The sequence below is a fragment of the Hyperoodon ampullatus genome, assembly GCF_949752795.1.
Source record: "Hyperoodon ampullatus genome assembly, chromosome: 3".
NCBI classification, from domain to species: Eukaryota; Metazoa; Chordata; class Mammalia; order Artiodactyla; family Ziphiidae; genus Hyperoodon; species Hyperoodon ampullatus.
The window spans coordinates 19064376-19090829 of NC_136916.1; the positions used below are offsets into that span (position 1 = coordinate 19064376).

Sequence of the window (26454 nt, forward strand, 5' to 3'; positions counted from 1 at the left end):
CTTCCTAGATGCCTGAGGACGCGGGGCGATGTGCTAGAAAGGTGAAGGCCCAGGGTACCTCTTTCTAGGGTTGATGATCCGTACTGGTCCCTCGATCGCCCCTCCCCCACGCCCTGTCGCCCATTAGCTCGGGCTGGAGCTGTACGGAGCCCGGATCCCTGGGGTTCGAAGTCGGGGTTGGTGCAAGGGAAGGTGCTCTCCCTCCCCCCGCCCAGTCTAAGTAGCAGGCAACCTCCCCTCTTCTTTGGTTGTTGCTCGGACGTCCTTGTCTCGGGGCGGCTAAAGCTGTCAAAGACCTTCGAGCCAAGCGCTGCTAAGCACCTCCATCCAGCATCCCTAATCCTTTCACGTACCCTTTCGGGTGTTAGGAAGATTGCCGCTGGAGAGGCTAAAGTAACTTGCCCTCGGTCGCAGAACTTAAATGGCAGAACTTAAGGTTCGCACCAGGCCTCCCTGGATCTAAAGCTCTTTGCTTAAGTCCCATCACCTTTCTCAAACCTTAACCTAAGAGAGGACAGGCGCTGGGGACCACAGTCATTTTTTTGCCCAGCGGTGCCCACACGTGCTGCCACCCCGCCTCGGCTGCCCTGGTGCCGACACATCGGTCGGGCCTGTTCAAACAGCGAGCCTGGGGCCCTCTGCCGATCCATCTCGCTGCTCTTCTTTTCCGCTTTCTCCGGCCCTTTTCCAGGGACAGACAGGCGGCGCGCGTCATCGCCAAGGCTGCTGGGCGGGTGGGTGGAGTTTGCTGCGCGGCGACGGTGGCTGTAGCGAGTGGGTCCCCCCAAGACTCTGGGGCGGGGCTGCGGGGAGGGCGCGGACGGACAGACGGACCTCGCCGGGATGGGGGGTGTGGCCGCTCCGCCAGGGCCCTGCCGGTGGGTCAGCGGCACAGCGACCACCAGTGCCCGGGGCCCCTCCGCCTTCTGCTAGAGATGCTCTTCCTCTCGGTGAGTTGTTTTTCTGTCTGGGCGGCCCGGCCTCCCCAGCCTAGGTCACGCCCCGGGGAGGAGGAAGGAGCCGGGCCATCTCAGACTGTGTGGCCTGGATAGGGCAGGGCCTCGGGGAACTGACCAGCTGCGCTCCGGGTCCTCCTCCCTTTGGGCATGTTGATCCGCGGCTGCGCCCCATGTTCCAGTTTCATGCAGGCTCTTGGGAAAGCTGGTGCTGCTGCTGCTGCCTGATTCCAGCCGACAGACCTTGGGACCGGGGCCGGCGCTGGAGGCTGGAGATGGCGGACACGAGATCCGTGCATGAAACCCGGTTTGAGGCGGCGGTGAAGGTGATCCAGAGTTTGCCGAAAAACGGTACGTGCACTTAGGCCCGGCTGGACAAGCCTTCTGCAGAGGCTTGAGGCCCCAGCTTCTGAATCTCACCTCCTTTAGCCTTCTTTCTGCTTCTAGTCTTGCTTATTTAACCTACTTCTTTTTTTGCGTTGAAAGGGCATGTAATTGAAGGGGAGGTGTCGGATGGGAATTAATTGCCTGCTGATCTTTCACGCCTGAGACAAATATATTATCCATATTTTAAGCAGTTTATATTGTTGTCGAAAAGACCCTTAATGACTGCGGATTTGGGTATGTTTTTTAAAAATCTGGGATGGGGATGCCTAGGGCCGCATACTCATAAAGTCTACTTTTTGAAAACTTTTGATATGAAGGGAAAGAAAGGAAAGAACAACTATATTCATTTGTAAAACGATTTCTCTTGTTTAAAAAGTATATATATATTTACTACTTAAAAAAAAAAAAAAACCTGTTCTATGGTCCTAGTGTTCTCGTTTCATACTCATATGGGACCTTTGAAACTTGGGTGAAAAGTCATTGGAGCTGTTCTTTCATATTTAACCTGTCGTTTCTCTGGCTTCTGTCAAGATTTTTCTCTTTATCGTTGGTTTTGAGCAGTTTGATTATGATCTGTTTTGGTATGGTTTTCTTCATATTAATGCTGTTTGGGGTTTTGCAGAGCTTTTTGAATTTTTAATTTTATGTCTTTGACAAATGTTGGGAAGTTTAAGGCCGTTATTCAAATTTTTTTTCGGTGGAGAGGCTTGGAAAGGGGGAATTTGACTTTTCACTTCATATCTTTCTGCAATAAACGTGTATTTTTCCACAATAAATGTGTATTTTTTTAATGATACTTTTAACTACTATCATTGTGCCAGAGTGTAAAACTAACTGAATATAACACTAATATATTACTGTAGTATTTAATGTCATGTTCCTTATTTTCATTAATTATCATTTGGCTAAGTAATGAATGTTCAATACCATTAACAAACATTCAGTAAGTGTAGACACAAAAGGTTTTGAAAACAAATATATACAAAATAGCTTTCCTTTTGTAATCTCAAACACCAAATTGGAGGAGGACATACATATGAGGGATTGAAAGAAAAGACTGAATGAACAAAGTGTAGAGAAATAACATAGGAACTTATTTAGGTATTGATTTTTTAAATGTCTGATGAAGAGAGTTTACAGGAAGGCATGATTCTAAGAGTTTTGTTTAAATGGTACCTTCATCCTTACTTCTAAACCACACGTTTTTATATTTTTTGAAAATTGATAGAGCTAGACTTGATGATAGTTTGCTATCTTTGATGACACCATATATCACTTATTAGGAAACCCATATAAGTGTAAATACAGTTTGTGTTTATATAACATTTAAGAAGGTATTGCCAGTTAAGAACCTCTGCCAAAGGGCAGCTGGGTAGGGCAATGTTCAGTACTGTACTATTATCTCCTGAAACTAAATTGATAATAATTGAAGCAGAAGTATTGTTATAATGAATCATTAAATAGTTTTATAGTAAAACTTTTAACTTGTGTCATCTGTCCTGGATTATTTTGCAAATATTCTTATAGTTTTTTTGTTGCTTGCTGCTTAATCTTTATCTATGGCATAAAGTTATAATGAATCCTATAGCACCTATGTTTGGTATGCCCTTGACCTTTAGAAATTTATTTTCCTATAGAATGTTTTAAAAACATACATATCAAATGCATTGGGTTGGCCAAAAAGTTTGTTCAGGTTTTTCTGTAAGATGTTGTGTGTGAGCACCTTGAGGACAGAGACTATACTTTATCTAGTGTCTTATACACAGAATATATTCAATATATGTTATTAGTTTTTGCTCTAACCTAATGTATATGTTACTCACCTTAACCAATAAACTTTTAAATCTCAGTTGATTGACTTACTGAAGATATTATGAGATGAGGCTTTTGATGTTTTCATTTAAATAGGTAACCATTTTTAACTATAGTTTCTCCATATTTTTCCCCTCTGCTATATAAAGACTATATCATTGAAACACTGTATCTAATGGATACTCCTAAATGAGCATATATTGTGTAGATAATTTATTATTGTGATTTTGGAATTAATTACTCACTCTTGGCCAAACCTGAAACACCAGCTCTCAGCTTGTCTGTGTTGTAATTTTCACAATGTTTATAAACTACTAGCTTTTGATTACTGCATGTTATCAGATTATTATGCAATCTATGAAGTTTTAAAAACATCTTTTTACAGTTTAAATTTTTGTTTTCATAATAAATTTTGGAACAAAAGTAATGCACAATAAATGTAAATTTTTCTAAAATGCAAATAAACAAAAAAGGAACTAGAAGTAATCTATATGTGACAGCGATATCGATCCTCTTTTAACATTTTGACATGTTTCCTTCTACTCTGCTTTTTAAGTATATAAGTACTTATTTTGTAAAAATGGATTGCGCTGGATATGCTGTTTTAAACTGCTGTTTAACTCTCATTTTATAGTAGATCTTGAAACTTTTCTCATGCTATTTTTTATATTTTTCTACAGTAAAATTTTTAAGGGTGGTAGTTATAAATAATCCCATAATTTATGTATATCATAATTATTTAGCCAGTTAGTTATTATAAAACATTTATATTCCAATTTTTCTCTCTCATTAAGAGTATTGCAACTTATAGCACTTGTTCAAACAATTTGAAAACTTTAAACATAAAAAAGTTTATTGATAAGCTAGAAACATGTGAAGACTGATCCTCAAAAAATTGGCATGTCCAAAACTATGGAGGTAGGAAGTGAGAAATCTATTTTATCTTGGATTAATTCTTTTTCTACCACAGTACACACTGGTTGGCTTTAGCCAAAGTTCCTAATCCCCTGAGAAATTGGAAATTTGGCCAAGAGAAGTTGAATTTCTTACTGTTGCAGTTTTATTAATAATATACATATAACTTTCGTTTGTGCTAGTCAGTGTGGTTTGTCACCATTTTTTAATAGAAATACCTTACTACGGTTGCATGATATAGTTATTCTATATTTTAATTTATTTGTTTTTTTAATGACATTTGCCAGTTATTTTGGTTACATCTACAACATGTTTATTCGTTTATTCTCTTATTTATTGAACTATATTAGGCGTTGTTATTAAAGTGTAAAATCTCAGAGATTTTTCAAATCAAAGAAATAAACTGAGCCATAACTTTTGTTTCTGTAAAATAAGAATAAGTTGTCTGAACTATTAATGAAATATTAAAAATCACTGTTAGTAAGCTAAGCATTAGCTCATCAATTGTGTTCTCCAAGTGATCTCACTTAATGTATGTTTCCAATAGGTTCATTCCAGCCAACAAATGAAATGATGCTCAAGTTCTATAGCTTTTATAAGCAGGCAACTGAAGGACCCTGTAAACTATCAAGGCCTGGATTCTGGGATCCTATTGGAAGATACAAATGGTAATTTTATGTAGAGAGCTATGAAAGAATTTTGAGTTTAATGACATAATTATCATATGACTGTTACTTTTGTGGTTATGGATTATTCTGTGCACAAAGTATTCTAGGTACTGGATACATTTTTATCCTCTATGTACTCATTTTTTTTTATTTTAAAAAAGGGTTTTTTAAAAAAATAAATTTATTTATTTTTGGCTGCATTGGGTCTTCATTGTTACACACGGGCTTTCTCTAGTTGCAGTGAGTGGGGGCTACTCTCTGTTGCAGTGCGCGGGCTTCTCATTGCGGTGGCTTCTCTTGTTGCGGAGCATGGGCTCCAGGCGTGCGGGCTTCAGTAGTTGTGGCATACGGGCTCAGTAGTTGTGGCTCGTCGGCTCTAGAGTGCAGGCTCAGTAGTTGTGGCGCACGGGCTTAGTTGCTCTGCGGCATGTGGGATCTTCCTGGACCAGGGCTCGAACCTGTGTCTCTTGCATTGGCAGGTGGATTCTTAACCACTGTGCCACCAGGGAAGCCCCCTCTGTGTGCTCTTAACAAAATTTCACACAAATAGGAAGGTCTTGGGGAAGAAAAGAAGACAATAAAACCAAAAGAGGTAGATTTATCAAAGATATAAAAGCATTTTCAATTAGTGTTTCTTTATGGAGTTTGTTCTTTTTATTATTCCAAGAATAAGTCCCAAACTACATTAAAGAAACAACAGACTCTCCTGCCTCTTTTACCTGCCAAGAAGAGGAGTGACCTCTTGCTTGTCAGGTGACCTTGTTTGCTTTGAGCCATTGAGATAATAAATAACTAGAAGCATGACTCAGGTTCTGCCTTACTTTTTCTCTAAGCTGTCACTCTTATCCCACTGTACTTGAATAGAAATTTCAGTTTTACTATATTTAATAGAATCACAAAATACCTCTGCCATGTTTCCAGTTGACTAACATTTGATGTTCTTAAACACTATTGAAGAGGTGACAAATGTCTAACAGGATGTCTGATGTCTAACATGACCATACGTCATGTACGTCAGGAACAGAGTGTGCTAATTGGCAGAGTAAGTCTTAAGAGCCACATGTTTTGATGGCTAAGTTTCTTCACCCTGCATTGGAAGTCCTTAAACTCCTTTGAGGATTTCTTTCTTTTTTTTTTTTTTAACATCTTTATTGGAGTATAATTGCTTTACAATGGTGTGTTAGTTTCTGCTGTATAACAAAGTGAATCAGCTATACATACACATACATCCCCATATTGCCTCCCTCTTGCATCTCCCTCCCACCCTCCCTATCACACCCCTCTAGGTGGTCACAAAGCACTGAGCTGATCTCCCTGTGCTATGTGGCTGCTTCCCACTAGCTATTTTACATTTGGTAGTATATATAAGTCCATGCCACTCTCTCACTTCGTCCCAGTTTACCCTTCCCCCTCCCCGTGTCCTCAAGTCCATTCTCTATGTCTGTGTCTTTATTCCTGTCCTGCTCCTAGGTTCTTCAGAACCATTTTTCTTTTCTTTTTTTTTTTAGATTCTCTATATATGTGTTAGCATTCGGTATTTATTTTTCTCTGACTTACTTCACTCTGTTTGACAGTCTCTAGGTCCATCCACCTCACTACAAATAACTCAATTTCGTTTCTTTTTATGGCTGAGTAATATTCCATTGTATATGTGTGCCACATATTTATCCATTCATCTGTCGATGGACACTTAGGTTGTTTCTGTGTCCTGGCTATTGTAAATAGAACTGCAACGAACATTGTGGTACATGACTCTTTTTGAATTATGGTTTTCTCAGGGTATATGCCCAGTAGTGGGATTGCTGGGTCATATGGTAGTTCTATTTTTAGTTTTTTAAGGAACCTCCATACTGTTCTCAATAGTGGCTGTATCAATTTACATTCCCATCAACAGTGCAAGAGGGTTCCCTTTTCTCCACACCCTCTCCAGCATTTATTGTCTATAGATTTTTTTATGATGGCCATTCTGACTGGTGTGAGGTGATACCTCATCTTTGAGGATTTCTTAGTCATGTACCTTCCTCTAAGATCTTTATGACTAGTCATATTAGGTTAAATCTAAGAGCAATATGTTATTTAAGTTGTTGGAAGAAAATTTATTTATTTACTTAATGATTTTCCTCAGAATTGACCTTTGGTGGAGTTAAACTGCTTCTGGAAAATATCTGTAAAATGAGAGGTTTTCTTTTTAGGCAAAAATTTCAAAGGGCTCTTCTCATTATTTGAGGCTTTAAAATTTTCCTGTCCCTCACATTTTCATTTTTTTTTAGAAGTAAGAAACCTTTTCCATTTTTCAAGAGTTAGACTCTTATTTTTTAATATAAATTTATTTATTTATTACTTCTGGCTGCGTTGAGTCTTCGTTGCTGCCCGCAGGCTTTCTCTAGTTGTGGCGAGCGGGGGCTGCTCCTCATTGCGGTGCGCGGGCTTCTCATTGTGGTGGCTTCTCTTGCTGTGGAACATGGGCTCTAGGCGCGCGGGCTCTAGAATGCAGGCATGGGCTTCCTTGGTGGTACAATGGTTAAGAATCCGCCTGCCCATGCAGGGGACACGGGTTCAAGCCCTGGTCCGGGAAGATCCCACATGCCGTGGAGCAACTAAGCCCATGCACCACAACTACTGAGCCTGCGCTCTAGAGCCCGTGAGCCACAACTACTGAGCCCGCAAGCCACAACTACTGAAGCCCAGGTGCCTAGAGCCCGTGCTCCGCAACAAGACAAGCCACTGCAATGAGAAGCCCGCACACCGCAACTAAGAGTAGCCCCTGGTCGCCACAACTAGAGAAAGCCCACGTGCAGCAACGAAGACCCAATGCAGCCAATAATAACTAACTAAATAAATAAATAAAAAGAAAATTAACCAAAACTTCTGTTTATTTGAAACATGACTGTGACAGTTCATGTAGAGTTTCTAAAATGTTCATTTTTGTCACTGTTATTTTTAATGATATAAAGACTTTTTTTTTTTTTTTTTGCGGTATGCGGGCCTCTCACTGTTGTGGCCTCTCCCGTTGTGGAGCACAGGCTCCGGACGCACAGGCTCAGCGGCCATGGCTCACGGGCCCAGCTACTCCGCGGCATGTGGGATCTTCCCGGACCGGGGCAAGAACCCGTGTCCCTGCATCGGCAGGCAGACTCTCAACCACTGCGCCACCAGGGAAGCCCGAAGACTTTTAAAGAGTTCTTAGCAAATAATTATGAACAGTCTATGGTCTCTGTAATGTATATAGAGATTATAGAGACTATATAATGTAGTCCCTATAATCTATGGTCTATAGATAGGTTTTGTACTAATTAGTTTTAGCTACTATTTAATTTGCCATTTTATTCACTGTGATATTTTTCTTCAAGGTGGTGCATTTAAAGAGATCCTTTGGAAACATTAATATAGCTTTAAGTAAAGCCTGTTTTAAATTAATGATCCTATAGCAATAACTATAAATTGTATTCTGAGCAATTGAAATCAGGCGTCTTTCTGTAGTTAATTGGATATTTTTATTTCTAGGGATGCTTGGAGTTCATTGGGTGATATGACCAAAGAGGAAGCCATGATTGCATACGTTGAAGAAATGAAAAAGGTAGGGAAAATAATTCACAATAGAAAATAAAACTACTTAGAGCAGTTTAAAAAAAAAAATTTAGTTATTTATTAATTTTGGCTGTGCCAGGTCTTAGCTGTGGCCCACGGGATCTTCGTTAAGGCATGTGGGCTCTTTAGTTGCGGCATGAATGTGGGATTTAGTTCCCTGACAAGGGATTGGACCTGGGCCCCCTGCACTGGGAGCACAGAGTCCTACCCATTGGACTACCAGGGAGGTCCCTATTTAGAGCAGCTTTGATTTAGTTTTGTTATCAAGCAAATTAGCTGCTTTGTTTTTAGGAACAAAGAGATTGTAATATGTTAGAATATAGAATCTAGATTATTGAGCTTATCAGGGCTTTATCTGTCTCATCAAAGTTCATCTTGAGGTAAATGTTTTTTCCTTCAGATATGTCACATTGTGGGGACATGCTATTTTCTTTTCTTTTCTTTTTTTAATAAGTTTATTTATTTTATTTTATTTATTTTTGGCTGTGTTGGGTCTTTGTTGCTGCATGCGGGCCCTCTCGGGTTGCGGCGAGCGGCTACTCTTCATTGTGGTGCGTGGGCTTCTCATTGCAATGGCTTCTCGTCATGGAGCATGGGCTCTAGGCACGTGGGCTTCAGTAGTTGTGGCACACGGGCTCAGTAGTTGTGGCTTGTGGGCTGCACAGGCTCAGTAGTTGTGGCATATGGGCTTAGGTGCTTCGTGGCATGTGGGAATCTTCCCGGACCAGGGATCGAACCCGTGTCCCCTGCATTGGAAGGCGGATTCTTAACCACTGTGGCACCAGGGAAGTCCCGTGTTTTCATTTTTTCATCTTTCTTATCTTTCTCTATCGTTGACTTCTGCAGGAAGTATATAGATAGGAATCTTTTCAAATACTGATTTCCCTTACTCAGGAGTGTGGGACTTAACTGGGCTGTCTTGAAAACATTTCTGTTTTGAAACTTTTTATGAGAAATAGGTAACAAGACTGCCCAACACTGTTCTCATACAAGTGTTGACTCATAAGTTGAGATGTTTCTATCACTGGATTTATCAGTAACAAGCATTTTTCTGTGAATGCAAAAATCCTTCAGAAGCAGAATAAGACAAGGATGCTTTTAGTTTCTCTGGTAACTAGTAAAGAGGGCATTCTTTATTAACTAGCTCTTCAAGGAGCAAATTAATGAAGAAATCATGGATTTTTGATTTTGATCATCAGTAAGATGATCTTACTGCCTTTTTTTTTTTTTTTTTTTTTTTGCGGTACGCGGGCCTCTCACTGCTGTGACCTCTCCTGCTGCGGAGCACAGGCTCCGGACGCGCAGGCTCAGCGGCCATGGCTCACAGGCCCAGCCGCTCCATGGCATGTGGGATCCTCCCGGACCGGGGCACGAACCCGTGTCTCCTGCATCGGCAGGCGGACTCCCAACCACTACGCCACCAGGGAAGCCCGATCTTACTGCCTTTTTATAAAGGAACATTTGTATTGCTATGTTGGTAATGGATCGGAAGTTGTGAAATCTAGATCTGAATAATAATCTTAAATAGTCTTTGAACATAGAGAAAATATGTAAAAAAGGAATATTTTTTTGCCAGATGCTTTGATAGTATTAATCTCTGTAGTAATTTTTATTTGGTAGATTCAGAGTAATTTGTTTTGTTTTAATGTCTTCTACATTGCTCAAAGTTGTGCACTTTGTTACAGTTTCACAATTTTTATTTGGTGGACTTTGTTTTTCTATAAAAGAGGTCAGAGCTTAGTTCTTTTGGCTGTTAAGTATATCAGTAGCAGAACAAAGGAGTCTTTCAAAAGCAGAGAGAACGATAATGTACAGCTTTGGTTTGATAACATTCTTTTTTCTTTAAATATTGTTATAATCTTTCCTCATTCCCTCCATTTTAACTATTTAGTGGTAATTACTTTTAATTGTATTTTGTAGATTGATACAGAAAAGACATGTGTGTATATATATATCCTATTATTTAAAAAAAGAAAGGAAAACAATAATGGTATCATATTAAACATACTGTGCAGCTACTAGCTTTTTGCCTGTAAAAAAAAATTTATAGATATTTTTCCAGTCAGCACACACAGAACTAATCATAGTCTTTTTAATATCTGCAAAATATTCCATATATAGAAATACTTTATTTTGTCAGTCATCAGTTGATGGCTCTTTATTTGAATACTTTTCACCTAATTTACCTTGCTCTTTAAACTTGATGATTCTAAATTGGCCCGTAGTTATGGAGGTGTCTGAAAATGGTTGCCAATTCCTACTTTACTTAACACCCTTTTAAAAACACTACCTTGGGCTTCCCTGGTGGCGCAGTGGTTGAGAGTCCGCCTGCCGATGCAGGGGACACGGGTTCGTGCCCCGGTCTGGGAAGATCCCACATGCTGCAGAGCGGCTAGGCCCGTGAGCCATGGCCGCTGAGCCTGCGCGTCCGGAGCCTGTGCTCCGCAATGGGAGAGGCCACAACAGTGAGAGGCCCGTGTACCGCAAAAAGAAAAAACAAAAACAAAAAGAAAACACTACCTTGGTGTTAAAGAACAGACACAATAATTTTACTCTAACCCCAAAATTTTCTATTTTATTTTACATTAGTGCCTTTAGTGCTTAATGCACAATCTATAGCTTATTGTATAAAATTTTACACGAAGCTTATGTAAAATAGTTTTCAAAATAAGAACGCTTTTAAATTTTTACTTGAAATTTTCCTAGGGTGGTATATGCATCAATATGTAATTAACATAGATACTTTCAGGTGTCTATAAAAGCACTTCAAATCTCAAAGTTATCAGTAAGTAAATTATAAATATATTATTTGGTGCTAGTGTGGATCACATTAATAGTTGGTTTTCACAGGATTTGTTTCTTTTGATTACAGATTCTTGAAACTATGCCAATGACTGAAAAAGTTGAAGAATTGCTACATGTCATTGGTCCGTTTTATGAAATTGTAGAAGACAAAAAGGGTGGCAGAAGTTCTGATTTAACCTCAGGTTGGACTCTTTTACCTAGTTTTTCATTCAGCAGCTGATACATTATGCATGCATTAATATTTATATTATATGTCTAATTTTTTTTTTTACTTTCACATGCCAGTCCGAGTGGAGAAAATCTCTAAATACCTAGAAGGTAGGAATAATGAAATCCATGTGAAACTTTGGTTTAAAATTTATATGCCAAAAGAACTCTGCACAAATTTATATAACTTATGGGCTTTTCACTCAAGAGTTTTCTTTTAAGCAAATACATTGCATAAAGTTCCAAAATATTATAAACCCTAATTTTTTTTTCGGAGTTTAAAAAAAAATTTTATGTTATATTGGAGCATAGTTGATTAACAATGTTGTGTTAGTTTCAGTGTACAGTGAAGTGATTCAGTTATACATATACATGTATCTATTCTTTTTCAAATTCTTTTCCCATTTAGGTTATTACAGAATATTGAGCAGAGTTCCCTGTGTTATTCAGTAGGTGCTTGTTGGTATAAACCATAATTTTTACCCTTAGGTTATTAAAACATGACAGACGGTTCATTTGCATACAAAATTATAACAGAATTCATGGTTTTATTTTTATGATTCATATTTCATATTTTCTATTTTGCTTTATGAATTATATTAGCTAATTATATTAGCTATTATATTGCTATGGCTGAAATGACTTGCTGGCTAATTTTAAGTGAATATGTTTATAGTATGGTTTAACTCTAGTGTAGCTAGCTAAAACAAGACGTCAGTGAATTCACCTCACTTGGTCTTTTTTTTTTAGAGTTCAGTTTTCATGTTCTCAGTAACGAATTGAAAGTCTTATCTTTTTACATACTAGCAGGAGCTGAATAATCTGCAGACTTGCTGGTATTAACCATAAACATTTGCTCTTTAAATTGTTTTAGAAAACAGAGTGAAATGAGCTCTAAGAGTCATTCTAAATGACAATTATATATGTTTTAAATAAAAATCAGCCTGGGGCCTCCCGGGTGGCGCAACAGTTGAGAGTCCGCCTGCCAATGCAAGGGACACGGGTTCGTGAACTGGTCCAGGAAAATCCCACATGCCATGGAGCGGCTGGGCCCGTGAGCCATGGTCGCTGAGCCTGCGTGTCCAGAGCCTGTGCTCCGCAGCGGGAGAAGCCACAACAGTGAGAGGCCCGCGTACCGCAAAAAAAAAAAAAATCAGCCTGGCCATCCTTTTTTGTTTTCTGGCATTCCATTCACAAGGCATCTTTAATTAATTAATTTATTTATTATTTTTGGCTGTGTTGGGTCTTCGTTTCTGTTCGAGGGCCTTCTCCAGTTGCGGCGAGCGGGGGCCACTCTTCATCGCGGTGCGCGGGCCTCTCACTATTGCGGCCTTTCTTGTTGCGGAGCACAGCCTCCAGATGCACAGGCTCAGTAGTTGTGGCTCACGGGCCCAGTTCCTCCGCGGCATGCGGGATCCTCCCAGACCAGGGCCCCAACCCGTGGCCCCTGCATCGGCAGGCAGATTCTCAACCACTGTGCCACCAGGGAAGCCCTGTTTCCTCTTCTGATCTTCAAAAGATGCTGCTGAAAATAACCATGTGCAAATGTTACTTTACATATGTGGAAGTATATCTGTAAGAAATTATATTAGAAATATAATCGTTGGATCAAAGGATGTGGGCGTTTGATAAGTGTTTCCAATTTTGTAAGATATTGCCAAGTTGCAAGACAGTTTGCAATCTTCAGTTTGTTTCTTAAATAAAGCATCTTGTTAAAAGTAGCCGTTGAGGGCTTCCCTGGTGGTACAGTGGTTGAGAGTCCGCCTGCCGATGCAGGGGACACGGGTTCGTGCCCCGGTCCGGGAAGATCCCACATGCCGCGGAGCGGCTGGGCCCGTGAGCCATGGCTGCTGAGCCTGCGCGTCTGGAGCCTGTGCTCCGCAACGGGAGAGGCCACAACAGTGAGAGGCTCGCGTACCGCAAAAAAAAAAAAAAAAAAAAAAGTAGCTGTTTAGGCCCAGTAGAACAGATTATCTATGTCACATGGGCTTTTTCAGAATATATATACATAGTAAGTTTTGAAATCAGGAAGTGTAAGCTCTCCAACTTTGTTCTTTTTCAACACTGTTTTGACTATACTTTTTTTTTCTGGCCGTGCCACACGGCTTGCGGGATCTTAATTCCCTGATCAGGAATCGAACCCACGCCCCCTGCAGTGGAAATGCAGAGCCCTAACCACTGGACCACCAGGGAATTCCCATTTTTGACTATTGATTGATTCCTTGCATGTCCCTATGAACTTCAGAATCAGCTTGTCAGTTTTTGCAAAAATGGCCAGCTGGAATTTTGTTAGGGATTGCAATGAATCATAGATCAGTTTTGGAAGTATTGTCATCTCAACAATATTGTCTTCTAATCCATTTATTTAAATGTGCTTTAATTTCTTTCAATTGCTAGTTATTTTATTCTTTTGCTGCTATTGTAAATTGAATTTTCTAATTTCATTTTTCGATTGTTTGTTGGTAGCTTGTAGAAATACAATTACTTTTTCTTTATTGATCTTGTATCTTGCAACCTTGCTTGACCATTTATTAGTTCTAATAGTTTTTTTGTAGATTACTTAGGATTTTCTATGTATGAGAGCATGTCATCTGCAGAAATCATTTTACTTCTTCCTTCTCAGTCTGGATGTCTTTTATTTATTTTTCTTGCCTTATTGCCCTAACTAGAACTTCCAGTACAGTGTTAAATAGAGATGACAAAAGCAGACATCTTTGTCCTTTTTTTTTAAATTAATTTATTTTATTTTTGGCTGCGTTGGGTCTTCATTGCCGTGCGCAGGCTTTCTCTAGTCGTGGCGAGCAGGGGCTGCTCTTTGTTGAGGTGCACGGGCTTCTTATTGCGGTGGCTTCTCTTGCTGCAGAGCGCGGGCTCTAGGCACACGTGCTTCAGTAGTTGTGGCACATGGGCTTAGTTGCTCTGCTGCATTAGAGATCTTCCTGGAACAGGGCTCGAACCCGTGTCCCCTGCATTAGCAGGTGGATTCTTTTTTTTTTTTGCGGTACGCGGGCCTCTCACTGTTGTGGCCTCTCCCATTGTGGAGCACAGGCTCCGAACGCGCAGGCTCAGTGGCCATGGCTCACGGGCCCAGCTGCTCCACGGCATGTGGGATCTTCCCGGACCGGGGCACGAACCCGTGTCCCCTGCATCGGCAGGTGGACTCTCAACCACTGTGCCACCAGGGAAGCCCAGACATCTTTGTCTTGTTCCTTATTTTAGCAACAAAACATTCAGTGTTTCAACATTAAGTATGATTCTAGTGAGTTTTCTTAGATGCCCTTTATCAGATTGAGGAAATTCTCTTGTATTCTCAATTTCTTCAGCGTTATATTCATGAAAGAGTATTGGATTTTGTCAAGTGCTTTTTCTGCATCCGTTGTGATAATCTTGTGGCTTTTATCCTTTAGTCTATTAATAGGGTGTACTCCGTTGATTTTTGGATGTTGAGTAGGGCTTATTAGTAATTCTCTGTGCTTTCTGCAACTCTCGTCACAGAACTGCTGTGATGCTGTCAAGTAGTTTTGCTGCAACCATCCATTTGATGGGGGTTTTGGGGATTCCCTGATGCTTTGTTTTGTTGAAGGTGTCTGTGGGTGGTGAGTGTTTCTGTTTTTTATTTATTTTTTTGTCATTTGTTTTTTTTTTTTTTTTTTTTCTGGTTGTCAGGGAAAGAGTAAGGGAGATTCAAAAGCTATGCTGCCATCATGATTCTCTAAGAGAATAGACCATAATGCCTATGATAGAAATGAAATTTTACTCCTTAATTCTACTAATTAGGGAATATAATAAGAATAAGAATATAGGCCTGACTGTTTAAGATGAATGGAGATTTTATATGTTATTTGGGATGCATGGCAGCATCCAAAATGGACTTGTATAATTGAAAATAAAGCCCAGAAGTTTATGGAGGAAGACCACTGTTTTTAGCCAAGAGCCACTTAGGATGCCTTCAGTATCTCAGAGTTACAGAACTATAATTCCCAGTATCACAGAATGGGGTCTAGTAACCATCAGCACTGGCATCACATGGGAGCTTTATGGCAATCCAGAATCTTAGATTACCCCAGACTTACTGATTCACAACCTACCTTTTAACTAGATCTCAGGTGATTCCTATCCATGTTAATGTTTGAGAAGCTTCCATGTATTTACTCTCAAGGTATGACTTTGGGTAATAGGACAATTTGCCTTTTTAAGTGATTAATCACATTTACTAATGCTTTTTTTTTTAAAAAAGCTTAACTGTAAAGACATAATAATGTAAGTTGTGCACCTGAAGCCCTAAAGGTAATAAAAGGATAAAAAACTTTTTAGGGGCTTCCCTGGTGGCTCAGTGGTTAAGAATCCGCCTGCCAATGCAGGGCATGCAGGTTCAAGCCCTGGTCCGGGAGGATCCCACATGCCACAGAGCAACTAAGCCTGTGCACTGCAATTACTGAGCCAGCGCTCTAGAGCCTGTGAGCCACAACTGCTGAGCCCGCGAGCCACAACTCCTGAAGCCCATGTGCCACAGCTACTGAAGCCCGTGTGCCTAGGGCCCGTGCTCCGCAACAAAGAGAAGCCACCGCAATGAGAAGCCTGTGCACTGCAACAAAGAGTAGCCCCCGCTCGCCACAACTAGAGAAAGCCCGCGTGCAGCAACAAAGACCCAACGCAGCCAAAAATAAATAAATAAAGTTATTAAAAAAAAACTTTTTAATGTAGTCCACCTATAATATTGATAAGATTGCTTTTAGGGCCAAAGCTATTTATGTTTTCAGCATGCTAGCCTATAGCAACTGTCTCTTCATTTACTGTGTATTAAAGATCATTCATCTCTTAACTTTACATTTTGATCGATGTTACCTTAAAAATAATTTATCCACTGCCTTGTTCAGAAAGGATTTAAGATAGCTTTATCATTTTGTTGTGAACTGATAACTGGAGGAATTAATGGAATGTATGTATATTTACTGTCAAAGAAAATAATACTGTTCATTATATGTTAAAATTCTAACTTTTTACTTCAATATTATTTTATTAGTTATTTGTGAATTACAGTATTATTTTAAAATTACAACATGATTGTGTGTTATAGCGTTACAGATTAAATGGTCATTTCATATTTTAGATCTTGGTAATGTTCTAACTTCTACACCAAATGCCAAAACTCTTAATGGTAAAGCTGAAAGCAGCGATAGTGGAGCTGAATCTGAGGAAGAAGAGGCCCAGGAAGGCGTGAAAGGAGCAGAACAAAGTGATAACGGTAATCTTTGGGTTATGAGCTAATCACTCTACATTAACTAAGGCAAAAGGCTATGGAGAGGTTTGGACTTATTTGGCATTGTGTGCGATTAGGGCACGTGGAGGGATGTGGGCTGTTGACCCTATAACCAGGTTCGTTGTGGACCAAGAGGCTCTACTACAGAGTTCAGGGACAGCCAACCTTAAGCATAGATGGATTGATGTTAATTGAAGGCAAACAAGGATAGGCCACTCCTCTAGATGGAATGCCTGAAATGCTGCATTAGAAATGTATTCATTTAAGGTATTGTGCATATGCATATGAATATGCATATGTTACCAAGGAGAGGAGACAAGTTAAATTCTCAATATCTTGTCAAGAATGGCATGGATTCCAGAGAATAGGATACAGGCAGAGTTCTGATGAAGAGGGAATATTGGAATCGTGGGGTACTGCATTAGGGGGGCCTTGTGAGTAAGAGTACCAGTGATTCTTGGGGAGACTAGTTTAGAAAGGGGAGGCAGAAAGACACTAAAACAAACCATACAGCTTAGTTTTGCCTTCACTTTCCAGTAAAGGCTGACAAATAATACCTTCTTTGAAGGCTCTTTTTATTGGCTATGTAGACCTATATATGGCTGGATCTCATAGAGCAATTTGCCTATGCCCGAAGGAGTGAAAAGACCTCAAGAGATTTATCTCTTAAAAGGGGTTCTAGAAGATTCACAGGGAACTGAAGCAGTTTTGAAACCAACACAGTTTGGGTGAGCTCTCAGCATATAATTAACCCCTTTTCAAGGAGCATCCCATCTCTCTGATCCACGTAGGAAGCCCTTCAAATGGATTATGGTAGGCTGGGGAAATGACTACCTGATATTAGAACATAGTGTACAGAAGTTTTCCTACAGTGAATTTTTATGAATCTCTCCATTTTCACATAAAAGATAAGAAAATGATGAAGAAATCTGCAGACCATAAGAACTTGGAAATCGTTGTCACTAATGGCTGTGAAAAAGACAGCTTTGTTCAGGGTGTACAGAACGACATTCATGCCAGTCCTTCCCTGAATGGCAGAGGCGCTGAGACAGTAAAATCTGTAGATCAAAACTTGGAGCAAACTGAAAAAACTGCTGTCTGCGTTCACCAAGGTACTGTCACATCAAAGTTGTTTCTCTGGCTTCTTTCCTATGAATAATATATTCTTTTAATAATTTTAGGATATTTAGGAGGTGCTGAGAATTTTTAAAACCTCTATTCAGTAACATCTTAAGGTTTATTAATATTATAAGGCTTTATAACTTTGAAAGACCGAAATAGGGCCAAGCCTTCTATATTTTTCTTGAAATATTTTTTATTGTGTTTTTGTATGGAATTTAAAAATAAGAGCTTTGAAATTTTTACTTTTATTACTGATGTTTCTTTTAACTCACATCTCTAATTATATGATACTTTTGTTCTCAGGTCAGCAAAATAAGGTATAGTTGTTTCATAATTTATGGCTCTAGGAGTGAGCCTATAGTGTGTATACAGTGAATTATTGACATTGCTGTAATTCACTAGAGAAACCAAGAAATACCATTTCTTAATATAATAACCAAATGTGCACAGTTGCATCCCAAATTTAGGGTCCTAGCCGGTAGTTTTTTCTTATAAAGTTATTAGGTTTTTATAAGTTTGATCTGGACAGTGTCTTTATAATTCCATGATAAAATACTTCGTAATCTTTTTTACATAAAAATTACTGACTAAATTTAAAATTTTGGTAAGTTAAAAGAAAGTAAATCAAATTTATCTCCCAATATGAAATGGTAAATCAAATTTATCTCCCAATATGAAAATAATATAGAGCAGATAAATTTTGAAAATGTAATAAATGCATTTGTCTTCAATTAGAGAATAATTATTCTACCTGGACATTTGTATATATTTAGATGTAAATGATGATCATGTTGAAGATGTTTCAGCAATTCAGCATTTGACGAGTGATTCAGACAGTGAAGTTTACTGTGATTCCATGGAGCAATTTGGACAAGAAGAGGTAAAAATGACATTTTTTAATTGGTAAATTTTCAAAGTGATATATCAGAATTCCATGCATAACTTCTGTTAATAACAGATGTGTATGCTGTTCACCACTTTGAAAACATACTTCTAACATGTTTAAACATTTGTATTTTGGTTTTTTTGTGAATTAAAAAATATATAAAATTCCTAAATATTCAAAAATGTTTAAATATTATAATTTATAATGTATTTACATTTATAAATATTCTGAGAGAGGTGGGATGGGAGGCAGAAGGTGAACTCCTTATGCTAGTCCTTATGTTTGAGACATTGATAACAGCCAAGAAGACTGAACAATTTCAAACAAATAAATCTGTTCTTCACATTGACTAATACATTGGACTGAAATTTTAAGTGGAAATACTTTTCAAATTTCAGTTAATTAAGATTTGGTATTGAAAACTAACATTTGGAAAACCACTAAAAGTACATGAATTTTTTTTTTTTCTCTTTGACAACTTTTTCTGATAACGACCAGGGTGGTTTTGACGGCTATATTTATGTTTGTTGTTTTTACATCCTCCCCCTGGTCTTTCCCCACCACTGTTCTAACACAGTGCTTTTTAAATTTTTAAAATTTATTTTGTTTTATTTTAAAATTAAATTAATTAAAAAATTTTTTAAATTTATTTTTTTATTTTATTGAAGTATAATTGATTTACAGTGTTGTGACAGTGCATTTTGAATACAGTAACTCTGGATATTTAAATGTTTCTTGGATGAATGACTGAGTCACGAGCACAGTTCACTGCCAAACATCTCAGGTTCTTTGCTTGTATATAAATCATCTCTATCCCATTTCTCCCCTACAGATGGGAGGCAGAATATGAATTGAAGACATTTTTTAGAAAAATAATATTTTCTATAATAACATTAAAAAAAATACCTCTTTATAAAACCAGTCATTCTTCAATTATCATGGAAACCTTGTGGTGTATAACTACGTGCTTTACGTTTGTAGTCTTTAGATAGCTTTACGTCAAACAATGGACCATTTCGCTATTACTTGGCTGGTAATCCCAGTCAGCCCTTGGAAAGTTCTGGTTTTCCTGAAGATGTTCAAGTATCTCCTGGGAATGGCAACAGTGGGGACACACAGGCGACAGCAGTGGAAGGCAAAGGTGAAGTAAAGCACGGAGGAGAGGATGGCGGGAGTAACAGTGGAGCGCCGCACCGAGAGAAACGGGCTGGAGAAAGTGAAGAATTCTCTAACGTCAGGAGAGGGAGAGGTGTGTAGCGCTTGTTTTTTGTTCTCACTGTCTTTATAAACGAATTAATGAAACGGGGAGGCTCTAGATAGGAGAGGCACCAGGACTGTCACTCTGCAAAGGGAATGTTGAAAGTTATCCTCGCGGAACATCTGACCATTTTCCTTTATGTCTGGTTCTCTCCTTTGACTCTACAGGGCATAGCAGTGTATTCTTTGAAGGTGTGGGAGAAAACATGTCTATTTCCACATCTTTTATGCAGTTTTTTAAGGTAGCCAAATTTATGTTGTATCACCTCCTTGAATGCTCACTGATTGCTCCAGCTGTGCTGCTGCTTTTTTCCTACTATAGGTGAAAATCTGAATTCCTTATTGTTTCCCATTTCCCTGCTTAGGTCAAAAGACATCATTTCAAGCTGATAAATCAAGTAATAGAGATAAAAGAACATTTAACAGTACAGAGGGAAACATTAAGAATATTAATGTGACCAGGTAATAAAGAGTTGAGTGGGGAAGAAAAGTAGGAATATTAATTTACAGTTGTTTATAGTAAGGAATCAATAGGTACTGTCAAAATAGCCATTTGAACAAAAACAAACCTTTCTAATTTATCAGAAAAAAATACACATTTTTAAAACAGCAGTGAAAACAAACCATGTAGTAAAATATTTTTTAAAACCCATAAAACAATGCATAATATAAAAGACTTAAGATCAAATGTATTTGTGAAAGCAGTACAAGTAAAGAGGCTCTACTCACCTACTTAAAGAAGAAGGCATTTGGATTGGTTCACAAAACAAAGCATAACTTCATGCTATAGTCTACAAGAGGCATATTCAGAAAGTAACAAATAAAAATATAGGCAAAGGTATCTCACACAAATGCACATTAAAATAAGACAAGGTTAGTAATCTTGATATCATGGAAGATTAATTTCAGGACAAAAAGCATTAAGATAAAGAGGGCCACTTGTAATGTTAAGGTGTGCAGTAGAGACTTTAAATTGTTAATATCTTATATAACATCAACACTTCAAAAAGCAAAATCTGCAGATGATATAAGGAGAAATAGGGAAAATCATATTAATATTCAGGAGACTTTAATATCCTTTTTTTGGTCTATATGAGAGTATAAGGACAAAAACATAACTAAGGATAATGAGAACCTTACTAACATAATTAATTTGGTAAATCTAATTGGTAGTTATCAAACTGTGTACCATGATACCTATGGAACCTGATAATTCTAGATGCTAAATTTTTCTTTGTTACCCTTATGACACCCAGGCAAGAAACTTTGGACTGTATTTCTTATTTATTGTCACCGTTGTCTCCCCCTTTCTACACTTGGTCCATCAGATAAACCTGTAATTCATTCTCTCTAATGTCTTCCTTTCCAATTTGATAGCCAGGCCAAGCTTTTCATTTTTCACTGATTCAGAAACCTCTTAAGCTTGTATGACTGTTCTTATTTTCTAATTAAATACATTCTCAAAGTGATCAGGATAATCTCTCTCTCTTTTTTTTTTTACTAAGACACATTCTTCCTATTGAAGAATATACAGTATTTTTTGTCTGTATATATGCCTATATATATATATATATATATATATATATATATATATATATATGTCTGCCTATAAAGCTTACACTCCTCACTTTCACATGGAACTTGATTCGACCTGTCCTTTGCTCTTCCTGATGTTATCATCCTCATGTTTTCATCACTCTAGGCCATCTGGCCTCTTATATGGAGGAAGGATCTGAAATATAAGGCCATCTGTCATTTGAATATATATATATATATTTATATATATATATATTTATTTATATATATCGCTTATCCAGGAAAAGTCCCCAACACAGGGCATTTCACAATGTTCAAAGAAAGAGAATAGAAAACAATTCCCCCGTTACCTCAGCCCCTACCTCTAGTCCCACTCAGAAGAGCCTAATATAGAAGCAACAGACACTGATGATATCAAGCCTACAAGGTCAGGTCTGGGCCAACATACCAGTAGGGCAATGTCAACGCGGCAGGAAACCCACTCTATTTAGGTAGATTGATAGAGTTGCCTGTGTCATAGATAAACAAGCTGACAAAAACTGACCTGGGAACTATGTAGATATCCTACAGACAAGGAAAAAATAAAAAGGAGAGTAGAGAGGGGGAAAGGCGCTTAGGATGCAAACAAAAGATCTGTTTTGGAAGAATATATATGCCAGAAAACAGAACATTTTAGATAACCAGTATTCCTCACTCAATAAAAAAGAATATAAACACTTACAAATAGGAGATCGAAGCAGAGATGATAAGCCTAAAAAAAGGCAATTGCATAGGTAGGGGGAAAATTGGAGGCATAAGTAATAGTTATATAATTTATAAATACATTGGAAACAGTAAAGAAGAGAATTGACATGGCAGAAATGCAAGTCATTCATTTATTCAAGAAAGGCAGCTTATACAGTTTGGGCAGAGGGCCCCTCTTTACAAGAAAAAATACAAATTTGTGAATATTTAGTTAAGAAAAAGGTCACAACGTATTACTAGGACCTTGGATTCAGGTTTCTTTCTTTAGGTAATTTAACAAAATTGTTTATATGAAACGCTTCCTGTTTAAAATCTGACTTTACCCACCTACAGCTCTCTACAGCTCCCAGAAATCACAGGGGCCCGTACAGGGGGATGGGCTGATACTCCTGTCTTTGTGAAGGCGGTTTGAACACTGAGTATTACAAAGGATGTAGTAAAGTGAGCAGAGACAGCAGTAGTTCTCTGTCACCATCAGAACCCACTGATAGACCATCACAGAATATGTCAGGCTCTTAAGGATGCAGGAAAAAACTAAGCCTCAAATTCGACTTCCCACTTTTTTTTTCTGTGTGAATTCCAGACCAATAGCTGAGTTCAGGAATGACCACTTCAAATTTTACTTCCTTTCAATACAAGAGTAGAGGTCTTCTTGAAAATGGCATCGAGCATTTCAGTGTACTCTTTGGGGTTTAACTTGGCAGATGCTGTTTTGGACTTCCCTGGTGGTCCAGTGGTTAGGACTCTGCACTCCCAATACAGGGAGCACAGGGTCAATCCCTGTTTGGGGAACTAGGATCCTGCATGCCACATGGCGAGGTCAAACAAACAAACAAACAACTGTTTCAGCCTTTGTGAAAAATAACTTGGCAACACTCATTAAGAACCACAACAAAATTGTTATCCTTTCACCCAGGAATTCTTCTTTGAATTTGTCTGACCTAAAGAAATCAACAGAAATTTGGACAAGAATTTATATACAAAGACATTCATTGCAATGTTATTTGTAATCGCAAAAATTTGGAGTCACCCTATCTAAAAGTGCAAAATGATTGAGTAAATTATTTCATGGTCTTACTAGTGAATTCATATAGCTGTTTCAGTGTTTTTGGAATTGGAGTAAAATTTAATGATGCACGTAAATGTTCATAATATTTTTTTAAAGTAGTACACAAAATCACGTATAAAGGATAATGCCAATTCTGTAAATATAGGCGTAGAAAAAAGAACGTATGGATAGACAACAAAATGTTAGTAGTAGTGAGATTTCAATATAAGTGTAATGGAATTTATAAGAAAAACCATTTAAAAACCTTTTGGGAGGCTTACAGTGATCAAATAGGAAAACATGGCTATTTAGTGTAGCTTTTAATACTCCAAAGAAACAGCCTCATATTTTTTCAATCTTGTTACTGTATTAGTGAAGAATTTTTAAGAATGTACCCCAAATATGCGTATTATTTGTGTATTATATACATTGAGTCATGTACTAGTATATTAGGTACATTATAAAACCTTAGCAAAAAAAAAAATTAAGACTATAAATAGAAGTCTATACCTATGTCAACTTCTTTGATTTTAATAGTTTATTTTGTGTACTTCCTGATTGCTTCCACTCCACTTTGGAGATTTAGGTCTCAAAGAAATAGAGGAAAAATGAAAAAAAAAAAACACAAAAAACACCCCACCATTTCTACTTTTCTAAGAGTGATTAAAACTAACTTATTTTGCTCTCTTAAAATAGGGCACAGGATGCAACATTTGAGTGAAGGAAACAAAGGTCGGCAAGTGGGAAGTGGAGGTGATGGGGAACGCTGGGGTTCAGACAGAGGGTCGAGGGGCAGCCTCAACGAGCAGATCGCTCTCGTGCTCATGCGCCTGCAGGAGGACATGCAGAATGTCCTTCAGAGACTCCACAAACTGGAGACGCTGACGGCATCGCAGGTAGCCTTCCTCATTTGTCTTGTCTTCATCTGCTGTTGATCCCATCAAACAGTGTGTAATTGGAATCTGTGTTAATCTGATTTAAATGAACCATACAAATGATACCCAAAGCTTATTTTAGCAGTTAAGTAAGATTATACGTTTAGGGAACCAGGCTCAGATTATGTTTTATCAAGAGGTATATGGTGTGTTCCAATGAGAAGAATATTCAAATACACTGATTTGAATGGTTTTGCTAAGAAAGAGACAAATTCTGGATCCACAAAATGCTAAACAGTAACAGTTTACAAAATGCTTTTTCTTGTTAAATGTGTGATTTTTTGGTATGTGCATTTAATATCTTTCTTGCTAGACTATAAACACTGTGATTGTAGGGACTGTATATATACTATTTTATTTACTGCTGCTAAAGGACAGAGCCTTGTTCCAAGGAGGGGGCACAATAAATATTTGCTGTTAGATTAAAAAAAAAAATCTGATTTACACACATCAATGGAATTTAATGGTTTTTAAAAGGATCTACTTTTGAAAATATTATTTCAGAAAAGACTGACCCAAAAGCCAAATACTACTTAAAATAATTGGAATTTTTCAGCATATAAAATTAGCAGTACCATGTTGGAGACAGGAAGAAGAACACGAGAAGAATAAGAAGTGTTGAACAGTGCCGTTTGTGGCACTAATAGAGACCACAGCTAAAGTCCTAGGGTTCACCATTGAAGGGCCATCCTTTTGTAGTAAGCGTTGTCTTCTATCTTGACCTCTTTTTAAAATGCTGTGGAGGTAATACACTAACTTACCCATTCTTTACTGTAAATTAGTTTTAGGCTCAAAACTTTCAAGCCAGAGAGAAATGTAGAGTTATGATTTGACCTCCACTATGGTTTGCTATAGCTTATCATGAATCTCCAAAACAGATATTTGGATATTGTTCACATAATCTTTACACTTTTACAGTTTTAATAATCAAGTCTATAGTTCTCAAATGTGTTTGTAAGTTGGTAGTTTATATGGAAATCAAGGAATTAATAAGAAATGTTGAGTAAGTAACTTAATAAGAATGTAAAAGAAGTAATGGTTCTGATTAATTTGAGGTTTTATTTTGATAATTTTATATTATTTGAACTATAAAATGTCAGAGATAATTATTTGGCTAGCAATTTTAGGGACTTAATTTGGTCACTATGAGTTTCAGGATAATCAAAGCATAGTTAGCAGAAAAATCAAGAGTTATCCAATATCTCACCCTTTAAAAAAAAAAAAAGATAGGAAATAGAAAAAATTACTGTATTTTTTTTTCTTTTTGTCAAAGCTAAATCAGTTTCATTTGTGTTGATAGGCAAAATCATCAGCATTACAGACCAGTAATCAGCCCCCTTCACCGGTAAGAAATTATTATCTTAAATCTAAGTGCCAGAGTTTCAAATAAGTTACAGTAAATTTAGATTATATGACATCCTGAAAGTATTCCAAATGAAATCTACCCTTTAGAACGTTGAAGTTTAAAATATATTTGTTTTGTACTAAGTCTGAGGTACTTCTGAAAGTCTACATTCTGAATTACGCTCTAAAATTATCTCCCTCCCTTTAGCAGGAGTGAGATCTATTATTAGTTATATAGTTTCAAAATTATGGTGTGTTTTTTAAATTTATATGTGCAATATGTAATAGATTGGTGACCAGCTTATTTTATTTTCTCAGAGACCATCTTGGTGGCCCTTCGAGATGTCTCCTGGTGCATTAATCTTTGCTATCATATGGCCTTTTATTGCCCAGTGGTTAGTGCATTTATATTACCAAAGAAGGAGAAGGTAATATGATAGTTTTATAATTCAAAGTGGTATGTAAACTCTTATACTCTATAGCAGACAGAGCTTTCAGTGGCAGTTAGGGAGATAGGTCCATTTTATAGATAGATTGTCATACTGAGCATTCTGTACTGATCGTGAGACTGAAACTACCTTGGAAATGATATCTAGTGGGTTTTTAGATACTTGTTAGATTAAATTTTTTTCACTTGACGGCATCTAAAGTATTTGTACACCTTTGATTTATGCAACAGCAAGAAAATGATTACAGGCTTAAGTTTTATGTCTTATGAAGAAACAGTGTTCTCAAAGTATGATTTTTTTCGGGGGGGCCCTTTGCTAATATTAAAGGACAACAGATAAGAAAACTAATAATGCCTGCGTGCTCTCTATACCTTAGAAATATAGACATTGGCATTTCAGAAAATGTTCATCCTGGTGGTTGACTAGAAATAGGGCTTATTCTAATTTGAGGGCCAGAATTCCAGTTTGGATGCCAGGAAATAACTCAGATAAGTCTGAGAATAATAGGTTCGAATCCTTGCAAGTGCTCTGAGAT

At 37.9% G+C, this 26454-nt stretch overlaps 1 protein-coding gene across 5 annotated transcripts; it reads left to right on the plus strand.

The window, feature by feature from the left end:
• Nucleotides 1-1129: 1129 nt before the first annotated feature.
• Nucleotides 1130-25902, plus strand: ACBD5 (acyl-CoA binding domain containing 5; the record flags this gene model as incomplete). 5 transcript variants are annotated; one of them, XM_079700452.1, is made up of 12 exons in its annotated part: nucleotides 1130-1307; nucleotides 4618-4738; nucleotides 8243-8315; nucleotides 11199-11313; nucleotides 11417-11449; nucleotides 16449-16583; nucleotides 17507-17710; nucleotides 18494-18600; nucleotides 19588-19855; nucleotides 23888-24087; nucleotides 25427-25471; nucleotides 25789-25902. In XM_079700452.1, 12 exons carry the CDS (start codon nucleotides 1130-1132, stop codon nucleotides 25900-25902), a joined length of 1593 nt encoding a protein of 530 aa, XP_079556578.1. The 5 variants fall into 5 exon arrangements, with proteins under 5 accessions (XP_079556578.1, XP_079556580.1, XP_079556581.1 ...); XM_079700456.1 differs by having other exon boundaries at nucleotides 1217-1307; nucleotides 16503-16583; XM_079700454.1 differs by lacking the exon at nucleotides 17507-17710.
• Between the last annotated feature and the right edge of the window lie 552 nt (nucleotides 25903-26454).